At 51.2% G+C, this 11,746-nt stretch overlaps 1 protein-coding gene across 1 annotated transcript; it reads left to right on the top strand.

The window, feature by feature from the left end:
- The first annotated feature begins 8,525 nt into the window (after positions 1-8,525).
- Positions 8,526-11,159, top strand: LOC308679410 (myogenesis-regulating glycosidase-like). Its single transcript, XM_081347021.1, has one exon. The coding sequence runs from the start codon at positions 8,701-8,703 to the stop codon at positions 10,735-10,737; it is 2,037 nt and encodes a 678-aa protein (XP_081203147.1). The 5' UTR covers positions 8,526-8,700; the 3' UTR covers positions 10,738-11,159.
- Positions 11,160-11,746: the final 587 nt, after the last annotated feature.

Raw genomic sequence — 11,746 nt, 5'->3', positions numbered from 1 at the left:
AATGGCAGCAGATGGATGAGCAGAGGGCCATATCGTAATCTGAGATCACGCCCCCGCTATCTTCTTGCTGTGGCGTGCTCTGGCCCTCTAGCTCTCACCTGCTGTCCTGGGGAAGAGGGAGGGCAGACTCCTGAGCTCAGGCTGATCTATTTTAATGCCAGGTCTGTTGTGAATAAAGCCCCCCTCATCCATGACTTGATCGAGGAGGAGGACGCAGACCTGGCGTGCATCACGGAAACCTGGTTGGGCCCAGAGGGAGGGGTCCCTCTGACTGATTTATCCCCTCCAGGTTTCCATGTGCTACATCAACCTCGAGCTCAGGGTAGGGGAGGTGGCGTGGCGGTCGTTATCAGAGAAACGCTCCATCCGCGGGAGGCCACTGCCCCTCAGATAGACGGATGTGAATCCCTCCTCTTAAGGTGGGGTCCTGGTGGTCAGTTGGGCCTACGTCTGGTATACCTCTCTCCAAGCTGCACAGGATTGGCGGTCGAATTTCCAAAACTTATGGTACTGGGAGACTCTAATCTACCTTCCCTGGGCAGTGCATCAGAAGTGGCCCGAGAGTTCATGGCCTCCATGACGGCCATGGACCTGACTCAAATTACTCAGGACCCAACTCACGAGGGAGGAAACATGCCTGATCTTATTTTTGTCTCTGGGCAATGGCTAAATGGACTGGGTGGGGTTACTCCAACATCACAACCCCTTTCATGGACAGACCATTACCTCCTGCGGTTGGGCCTCCGTCACGTCACCCCCCGCTGTCAGGAGGCGGAACCGACCAGGTGGTTCTGCCCCAGGCGCCTGATGGACCCAGATAAATTCCAGATGGCGCTTGGACCGATTCCCACCTCCCTCTCCCACAACCCGGTCGAGTCCTTAGTTAATGCCTGGCAACAGGCTGCTTCGGAGGCTCTCGACCGCGTTGTCCCTTTGCGGCCTCTGACCCGGCGCAAATCCCGACTCGCTCCTTGGTTCTCCAAGGACCTGCGGGAGATGAAACGCCAGAGAAGGGGCCTAGAGAGCATTTGGAGAACCAGTCGGTCTGAGTCTGACCGAACACAGTTAAGATCTTTTTCTAGATCTTATCTTGTGGCAATGAGGGTGGCAAAGCGCGCCTACTTCACCACCCTCATTGCGTCCGCAGATAACCGCCCGGCCACCCTATTTAGAGTGGTCCGCTCCCTTTTAAGTCAAGAGACGGGAGAGGACCCCCTACATGGACGGGCTGAGGAATTTAGTAAATATCTGGTGGACAAAATTGCTCAGATTCGGGCTGGTCTGGACTCTGACTGGGCAGTGTCTAACGAGAGGAAAACGATGAAGTTGGCCGAGTACATTTGGGAAGAGTTCGATCCTGTGACTCCGGATGAAGTGGACAAGATCATGGGGAAACTAAGTGCCGCCACATGTTTGTTGGACCCGTGTCCCTCCTGGCTAGTCTATGCATCTCGGGAGGTTACACGAGGCTGGCTACTAGCAGTTATCAATGCCTCACTGAGTGAGGGGTACTTCCCTGCCGCCTTGAAAGAGGCGGTGGTAAGGCCCCTCCTCAAGAAACCGACATTGGACCCAGCTGTTTTAAACAACTTCCGTCCTGTCTCCAACCTTCGCTTCCTTGCGAAGGTCGTTGAGAGCGTGGTGGCACGACAGCTCCCTTTGAACCTGGAGGAAGCTGAATATCTAGATCCGTACCAATCGGGTTTCAGACCCGGGCACAGCACGGAGACGGCATTGGTCGCACTGGTGAATGATCTCTGGCGGGCCCGAGATAGAGGTTATTCCTCTGTCCTGGTCCTATTAGATCTATGAGCGGCTTTTGATACCATCGACCATGGTATCTTACTGCGTCGTCTTGAGGGGCTGGGAGTGGGAGGCACCGTTCTGCGGTGGTTCTCCTCCTACCTCTCGGACCGCTCGCAGACGGTGTTGGCAGGAGGGCAGAGGTCAAGCCCTAGGCCTCTTAGTTGTGGAGTGCCTCAGGGATCGGTGCTCTCGCCCCTCCTGTTCAACATCTATATGAAGCCGCTGGGAGAGATCATCCGTGGCTTCGGGGTGAAATATCATCAATATGCTGATGATACCCAGCTATTCATCTCCACCCCGAACCAACCCAGTGATGCCCTCGATGTGATGTCCCGTTGCCTGGAAGCGGTACAGATTTGGATGGGAGAAAACAGGCTTCGACTCAACCCGGCCAAGACTGAGTGGCTGTACATACCGTCATCTCGTTTAGTCCAAGAGGTTCCATCTCTGACTATAGGAGGAGAGATGTTACCTCCCATTGATAGAGCACGCAATCTGGGCGTCCTCCTAGATCAGGGGTCGGCAACCTAAAAAAGGAAAAGAGCCACTGGGAACCGGTTCCATCACAAATTAAAAAAAGTGGGAGCCACGTGCGTGTGTCCATGCACGCGCATGCGCAAAAATGTTTTGCGCATGCGCAAAACGGTTTTTTGTGCATGCGCAGACGCACGCGGTTGCCATTTTTTTTAAAGTGAGATGGAACCGGTTCCCGGTTGCCCGACGGCGACGGCCCGTCTGCAAAGCTGCCGCTTTCGGCAGCTTTGCAGACGGGCCGCGGCAGCTTCCTCAAAGAGCAGCGCCGCTGCCCGTTCGCGCGGAGGTACACGCGCACCTCTCCAAAGGTTTGGGGAGGTGCGCGCGCACCTCCGGTCGTTCGGAGAGGTGCGCGCGCACCTCTCAGAATGGGCAGGGGTGCTGCTCTTTGAGGAAGCTGCCGCGGCCCGTCTGCAAAGCTGCCGAAAGCGGCAGCTTCGGAGACGGGCCGCGGCAGCTTCCTCAAAGAGCAGCACCTCTGCCCGTTCGCGCGGAGGTACGCGCGCACCTCTCCAAAGGTTTGGGGAGGTGCGCGCGCACCTCCGGTCGTTCGGAGAGGTGCGCGCGCACCTCTCAGAATGGGCAGGGGCGCCGCTCTTTGAGGAAGCTGCCGCGGCCCGTCTGCAAAGCTGCCGAAAGCGGCAGCTTCGGAGACGGGCCGCGGCAGCTTCCTCAAAGAGCGGCACCTCTGCCTGTTCGCGCGGAGGTACGCGCGCACCTCTCCAAAGGTTTGGGGAGGTGCGCGTGCACCTCCGCCCATTCGGGGAGGTGCGCGCGCACCTCTCCAAACAGGCGGTGCCACTCTCCATTTGGAGAGGTGCGCGTGCACCACTGCCCGTTCGAAGAGGTGCGCGCGCACCGGGCGGCTGGGAGCCGCATGCGGCTCCGGAGCCACGGGTTGCTGACCCGTGTCCTAGATTCACGACTCAGTTTTGAAGATCATATTGGAGTCGTGGCTAGGGGGGCATTTGCACAGATTCGTCTTATATACCAATTGCGCCCCTTTTTGGACCGAGATGCCCTACGTACAGTCACACACGCACTCGTTACCTCCCGTATAGATTACTGCAATGCTCTCTACATGGGGCTGCCCTTGAAGACCACCCGGAGGCTTCAGCTGGTGCAAAATGCAGCTGCACGGGTTGTGATGGGAGCACCCCGATACTCCCACATTACACCCATCCTGTGTGAGCTGCATTGGCTGCCAGTTGCCCTCCGGGTGAGATTTAAGGTGCTGGTACTTACCTTTAAAGCCCTACATGGCTTAGGTCCGGGATACTTGCAGGACCATCTGCTGCCGGGAACAAATTCCCATCGTCCAGTACGCTCACACAGAGAAGGCCTCCTCAGGGTACCGTCAGCTAGGCAATGTCGGCTGGCGACCCCCAGGGGGAGGGCCTTCTCTGTGGGAGCGCCAGCCCTATGGAATCAGCTCCCCCCTGAGCTTCGGATGACCCAAAACCTCCAATCCTTTCGCCACGGCCTCAAAACACTCCTGTTCCACCAGGCTGACCTGGACTGACAGGCATTTTAATTACCGTAACTTATATTTAGAATTTTTAATTTATTTTTTAATTCTTTAATTTTAATTTATTGCACAGATGATTTCAATTTTATTTTTATCTTGATTTCTGTACCTATTATATGTTTTGTTGTTAGCCGCCCTGAGTCCTTCGGGAGATAGGGCGGGATATAAATCCCATCAATAAATAAATAAATAAATAAATAAATAAATAAATAAATAATACAAAAATTAAAAAGAAATTAAATAAATGCCCAATTAAAAATTACAATAACAATAAAAACAATAAAAGACCCATTAAAACCCTAATATTCCCCATCAGGCCAGACCAGCTAGTTCAAATAAGTGGGTCTTCAGCCCGCGCCGGAAGGAGCGAAGGTCCGATGCCATCCGGAGCTCAACCGGCAATTGGTTCCATAACGCCAGAGCGCACACAGAGAAGGCCCTCCCCCTGGGGGCCGCCAGTCGACATTCCCTGACCGGAGGCACCCTGAGGAGGCCCTCTCTGTGGGCACGCACAGGGCGGAGGGGAGTTGACGCCGGCAGCAGGTGGTCCTCAAGGTACCCTGGACCCATGCCATGTAAAGACTTGAAGATCATAACCAAAACCTTGAACCTCACCCGGAAGACAACTGGTAACCAATGTAGCTCGCGGAGCAAAGGTGTAACATGGGAGTACCGGGAAACTCCCAAGACAACTCTCGCGGCCGCATTCTGTACCAGTTGGAGCCTCCGAGTGGTCTTCAAGGGAAGCCCCATGTAGAGAGCATTGCAGTAGTCCAGGCGAGAGGTCACGAGCGCATGAGTGACCGTACACAGGGCATCCCGGTCAAGATAGGGCCGCAACTGGCGCACCAGGCAAACCTGGGCGAAAGCCCCCCTAGTCACGGCCACTATATGGTCTTCCAGAGTAAGTCGTGAATCTAGGAGGACTCCCAAGTTGCGAGCCCTATCCACGGGGGGTAAGGACTCACCCCCCATAAGAAGAGATGGAATATTTTGAATGTCCCGGGATGCCGGAATGCACAGCCACTCAGTCTTGTCAGGGTTGACTTGTTAAGCGAGTCACACGGTTGTTAAGTGACTCTGCTTGGTTGGAAGCTGGCTGAGAAGGTACAAATGGCGATCACATGACCCAGGGACAGCGCAACACTCCTAATTACCTGCCAGTTTTAAAAATTCCATATTCTGAGCACGTGACCGTTGACAGTTGTAAGCATGAGGACACGTGTTACAACACTTTTTTCAGTAATATTGTGATGGTGATCGCCAAACAAGTGGTTGTAAGTCAAGGATTACCTGTAAACAAACTCTGTTCTTCGGAACACGGCACCCCTCACATTGTAGCCAAGATGGTGTCAGAAGAATAACATGGGCTTTCAACTCGAGTTCGGATGGCGCGACAGTAAATCAAAATGAAATCTCTGTGTGGAAAGGTTTATTTATTCCCAAAAGCAAAAAAAATGAGGTATAAAAAGGGCTGTTTTATAGAGGAACTGGTCTTTGGTGTGTGGGCTTGAGGAGTGTGTGTGTGTGTGTGTGTTGTCCTGACTTGGACAACAGGTTGATTAAATCCCGTGATGTGGATTGAGTCTCTTTGTTTGAACTCTAAGCATTATAATTATGTTTACATTGAGTTAATCGAATGTTGTGTGTTTGCTTGTATGTGTTTACAATTTGAAATATGTGTTTAATTAATTCTTGAGGTGGTTTTTAAAGTGTGCTGTAATTTTCAAGGATTTCAGAGGCTGCTAATCAGTTGGAGACCTGGGTTAGTTAACCTATGTTTTCCCCTACATGAGATATTTCTGACACAGTGATATACGGGTTTAAATTCTTCCCACAGTGACTGCAACCAAGTTGAATAAATATAAACTCTTTTTAAGTTTTTCTCCAGAGCTGGTGAAGGGTGTTAGGTGAAGGCATCTGGTGTGTCAGCACGTGTTTCAAGGACGATGATTCAAGAACCCATTTCTGTATTCAGCTTGGTGTCTGGCCAAAGGAGAGACACCAGCCAAGTGGAAAAGTTAAATATTCAGCCTTAGTGGAATGGATTAGCACCCCAAACTTGGCAGCTGCTGCCACTGCTGTTCGAAGCAACAGCTGCAAGAATGTGAGAAGCGACATCGTGCCAGGAGAAGCCTCCGTGTTGTGTAGCAAAGACAAGTGCCGCTCTGGCTGGTGGCATTTGGCTGTGACATTGTGCAGGGAGGGTCCCCCAATTCTGGCAGAAACTTGAGGCTTGCTGGGGTCAGACACTCTTCCAGTTATAGAAGGGATCTGTGATTGGCAAGTTTCTGGTCCCTCGTGACTTGGTCATTTTGGATCAGCATAAAATGAAGACGCTGAGATCAACAATCGTAGCTCTTGCTGTAAGATCCTGGGCCGTTGAAGTTTGTGCAAACTCTTCTCTTTGGCGTTATTCAAAAAACCAAGCCTTCTTGTATAGGCTATATTTTGACAATCATTTTACACAACTGTAGGTAAGTCCTCGACTTACGACCACAATTAAGCACAAAGTATCTGTTACAGGCCGTTGTTAGATGTCCCAGGGTCACACGATCATGTATTGCAACCTTCTGACAAGCAATGTCAATTGGGAAGCCAGATCCACTTAACAACCATGACAACTGCAGTGATTCACTTAACAACGGTGGCAAGAAAGGTCACAAAATGGAGCAAAACTCACAACTGTTTTGCGTAGCAATTTTGGGCTCAGATATGGTTGTAAGTTGAGGACTATCTGTACTCTCATTCAGGTGCATGCACACACACACACACACCAGCCAGCCACTCACGTGGCCCATAGGTCAGTGGTGGACTGGGGCCCACAGATTGGGGACCCCTGATCTAGAGCAGCGTTTCTCAACCTTGGACACTGAAAGATACATGAAATTCAACTCCCAGAATTGAAGAGTTGGACTCCCAACATGGCTGCTGGCTAGGGAATTCTGGGAGCTGAAATCCACCCATGTTCAACTGACCAAATTTGAGAAACACAGGATCATGTGTTGATAGAGTCATAGCTGGACCAACCCACCATGCAACATTTTTGCTTAGTAATGAGAAAGACACTCTTGAGAAAATCTGTTGGAATGACTGCAAGAATCAAGCCACCATAACCACTTCAATGAACCAGTCACCAAGCAAACGAATCATTTCAGAGAAGCTAACCAACCTTCCCAGACTGGGCCAATGCTGGTTTTTAACTTAACCTGGTTAACTTGCTTCGCTAGGTAGATTTAAGAGAATAACAGAATTGGAAGGGTCTCTGGAGGTCTTGTAGTCCAGAGATCCCCAATGTTTCTGGCTTTGTGACCAGCGAGGTGGGTAGAGGGGATAGTTCCACGCCAGTGGCCGGTAAGTACGCGCACGTGTGCGCAGCTCCATTTGTGTGAGTGGTGTGCGTGCATGCCTGCTTCTCACTTAAATGGACCATGCACACACTTGTTCGCTGCTCACGCAGTGAGGATGCATGCATGTGCGTGCACGCTAGCTAGCCGTTTCCACGGCCTGGTTGCAAACCCCTCACGGTGCACTAGTGGGCCATGGCCCAAGGTTGGGAACCTCTGTTCTAGTCCAACTCCCTGCTCAAACAGGAGACCCTATAACAGTGATGGCAAGCTCTTTAGAGACCAAGTGCCCCAAACCTGGGCCCGCACCCATCTCCCCACCATCTGCCCACTCTGCCACTGCCCTGCCCACTCCACCCCTGCTCCGTGCTCCACCCACCTGCAGGGCCACCTGCAGGGCCACCCGCCGCCTCCACAGCCCGCTGCAGCAGATCACCCAGGCAGCTCAGCAGTGCCATGGTGGCCATGCCCTCTGCCCGCGACCCGCAGCATCATCTGCACGTGACAGGCCGTGAGGGCGGAGTCTTGTCCCCACTGCCCAGCTGCCATGTCCTTGACTACTCTGATTTGCGCAGACCGCGTTCGGAGGTGACTCTCCTCTGGGGGGCTGATGGTGAGGAGGCCGTGGGGGGAGGTGGGGCTGGGGCAATGGCACGCGTGCCCACAGAGAGAGGGCTCTGAGTGCCACCTCTGCCACGTGTGCCATAGGTTTGCCACCACTGCTAACATTTAAGACAAATGATTGCCCAGTCTTTTCTCAAAAATCTCCAATTAAACAACCAGGTGTAAGTTGAGGACTACCTGTCTTTATCTTGACCTACATTACAGTACAAAACAACAGGGTTGGAAGGGACCTGGGAGATCTTCTAATCTAGTCTAATCCACCCCCCTGCTCAAGCAGGAGACCCTGTACCATTTCAGACAAGTGGCTGTGCAATCTCTTCTTAAAAACCTCCAGTGATGGAGCGCCCACAATTTCTGAAGGCCAGCCGTTCCACTGGTTGATTGTTCTAACTGGTTTATATCCAGTTTTCCTCCGAAAGTTCAAGGAGACACACATGGTGCTCTTTGCCTTCAATTTTTCAACTTTACAATTGACCCCAAGGAGGGTAGTTTTGTTGTAAGAAAAAAATGTAGTTTGTCTGCAGGTCAGTTTTAGGCCCTCCAATTTGTTTCAGCCGTTACACATCATCGTTTCTTGATGTCTTAGAAGATAATGTGGGCTATTAAGAGAATATCTAGCTGACCTTTGTTCAACCTTCTTCAGCTTTTTGTCTTTCCCTCTTTTTTGGCAGATGATGGCGATCCGTTCAGTGTCTTTCAGATAGGACGAAGGCCTTGGTTGAAGGAGGTGAATGAGCTGGCTGGCCACTCTTGAAGAACCAGGCAAAGGTGGACCATCACCCAGCACCTATGTTTCCAACTTTGCACCCAAAATCAGAGACTGGCGCTGCCTTGGGAAGCAATCTGACATAAGAGGGGACAATGTATACCTTCCTGCCTGATAACTTCACTCCAGTGAAGCAGAAGCCAGCCAAGGAGCTGAAGCCCATGATTACCGCCATCGTGGTGGGCCTTATTTTGTTCATTGCCGCCGTGGTGGCATGGTGCTACTACGTGGCTTCCCTTCGGAAAGCAGAGAGGCTCAAGACGGCGGAGATGGATTTGCGGCAGGATGGATTCACCATCAAGAACCAGAATGGCGAGCTGGTCTTCAAGGTGGCCTTCCAATCGGGGCTTCTGGACCTTGAGTCCTGCTCCCGGGAGGGGGCCAATTTAACCTGCACACGGTCCGACAAGGGGAAAGTCAACTTCTTCATCAAGATTGTCACCCCCAAGGACACTGTGATCTGCTACCGTGTGCGTTGGGAAGAGTTTGTGGCAGACACGGTGGTGGATCATAAAATGTTCTGGGGAGATGCCCTCTGGTATGGGGGCTGTGAGATGAGTGTCCAGCATTGGCCGATCAAGCTGCCTGGATACCAAGAACCCATGCCTTTTGTGACCAGCGACGTCTATTCTTTTAGGAACAGCTTTGGAGGCATTTTGGAAAGGTATTGGTTGTCCTCCAAAGCTGCGGCCATCAAGATCAACGATTCGGTTCCCTTCCACCTTGGCTTCAATGCCACAGAGCCCTCTCTTGTCTTCCAAGCCAGGTATAAAAACTCTCCTTACAAACCTCCATTGGGTCAGCAGCCTTTTCCTGAGCTGAGTTACCGGGTCTGCATAGGTTCCGACGTCACCTCCATCCACAAATACATGGTGCGGAAGTACTTCTACAAGCCCTCCAAGATACCGTCAAGGAATGCCTTCAGGTACCCCATCTGGTCCACCTGGGCCTTGTACAAAAACGACATCGACCAGGAGAAACTCTTGCGTTTTGCAGAAAACATCAAGAAGTACAAGTTCAACTGCAGCCACATTGAGATCGATGACACCTACACCCAAGCGTACGGCGACTTCGACTTTGACGCGGCCAAGTTCCCCAATGTGACTGAAACCTTTAAGAAGCTCAAAGAGGAAGGCTTTCAGATCACCCTCTGGACCCACCCGTTCATAAATTATAACTCCTCGAATTTTGGGGTGGGGATAGAGAAGCAGCTGTTCATCAAGGAACCCACAGGACGGCTGCCAGCCATGGTGGAATGGTGGAACGGCATTGGCGCCATCTTGGATTTCACCAACCCTGCAGCCCGAGATTGGTTCCAGAGCCAGCTGAGACAACTCCGCAATAAATACGGCATCTCCTCCTTCAAATTTGACGCCGGGGAGACCAGCTACCTTCCCAAACAGTTTAGCACCTTCCGACCGTTGTCAGATCCCAGTGTCTGGTCCAGGCGTTACACAGAAATGGCCATTCCGTTTTATGAGCTGGCTGAGGTCAGAGTGGGGTATCAATCGCAGAATATCTCTTGTTTTTTCAGGATCATTGACCGGGATTCCGTGTGGGGCTATGAACTTGGCCTGAAATCCTTGATCCCCACCGTCCTGACCATCAGCATGTTGGGGTACCCATTCATATCCGCTGACATGATTGGAGGAAATTTTTTCCCCAACAAAACGGAGGGGGCTGTGCAAATTCCGGACCGGGAACTGTACCTCCGTTGGCTGGAGTTGTCCGCTTTCATGCCGTCCATGCAGTTCTCCATCCCGCCTTGGCTCTACGATAAGGAGGTCATTGAAATTGCCCTGAAGTTCACCAAGCTTCACGAATCCTTGGTGGCCCCTCTCCTGCTGGAACTGGCCGGGGAGATCACGACCACGGGGGATCCCATCATACGGCCCATCTGGTGGATCTCTCCTGGGGACGAGTCTGCTCACAAGATCGATTCTCAGTTTCTCATCGGAGACACCTTGATGGTGGCTCCCGTCTTGGAGATGGGGAAACAGGAACGAGACATCTATATCCCGGCGGGCAAATGGCGGAGTTACAAAGGAGAGCTGTTTGAGAAGACTCCTACCTTGATCACGGACTACCCCGTGGATCTGGACGAGGTGGCTTACTTTGTCTGGGTCTCCTAAGCTGCCTCTCTGGACACATCTAGCTTTTGAAGTTCACAAAAGTCACCTTGCCTTATTCTGATAATCCTAACGCAAAATAATTCTAATCAGTTCAGAGGGTCAAAAGGGAAAATTAAGACACGGTTGCGTGTTCATTCTTCGAATTAGGACAGATGCCCATGTGATCAAAAAAAAGTCTGTTGAGAGGAATACAGGCAGTCCTCCACTCACAGCCACAGCTAAGCCCCGAATTTCTGTTATTAAGTGAGACAGTCGTTAAGTGAGTTTTGCCCCATTTTACAACTTTTCTTGCCACGGTTGTTAAGTGAATCACTGCCATGGTTAAGTTTTTAAATGAATTCAGCTTCACCATTAGGTCTGATTTGCGGAAGTCTCAAAAGGTGATCACATGACCCTCGGACACAGCAACTGTTAGTTGTCAAGCATCTAAATTGTGATCAGATGACCGTGGGGCTGCTACAACAGTCGTGAAAAGCGGTCATAGATAACTTTTTTCAGTGCTGTTATAACTTCGAACAGTCGCTAAATGAATTTGTTGTAAGTTGAGGACTGCCTGTATTGTCACAAGCTTTGCACATGGCAGCAAAAGACCCTGTTTGGACGTCGTCTCTGAATTGTGTGTGTTTGCACTAAAATGGTTGTCTTCCATTTTTTGTTTTTTGTTTTCAAATGGTGGGGCTTGTAATGCCAAAATCCTTAAGTGATTTACCAATCCTTTCACCTCCTAGTGCAGGGGTCTTCAAACTTGGCCCTTTTATGACATGTGGACTTCAACTCCCAGAATTCCTCAGCCAGGATGCCTGGCTGAGGAATTCTGGGAGTTGAAGTCCACATGTCATAAAAGGGCCAAGTTTGAAGACCCCTGTCCTAGTGTTTCTGGATGGTTTAACGTCTTGGGCTGGCAAAAAAAGAGGAGGAATTTTACTTTAAGCTGATGAGGATTTGCTCCCAGTCTGTTTCAAAGAGCGGCGAAAGGAAGCTTCACAACGTGTGTTCGAATGTCAACTCA

This window comes from Vipera berus (genome assembly GCF_964194415.1).
Source record: "Vipera berus genome assembly, contig: HAP1_SCAFFOLD_467, whole genome shotgun sequence".
Classification (NCBI taxonomy): Eukaryota; Metazoa; Chordata; class Lepidosauria; order Squamata; family Viperidae; genus Vipera; species Vipera berus.
The sequence above is the reverse complement of the archived record's forward strand: the minus strand, read 5'-3'. Positions and strand labels throughout refer to the sequence as shown.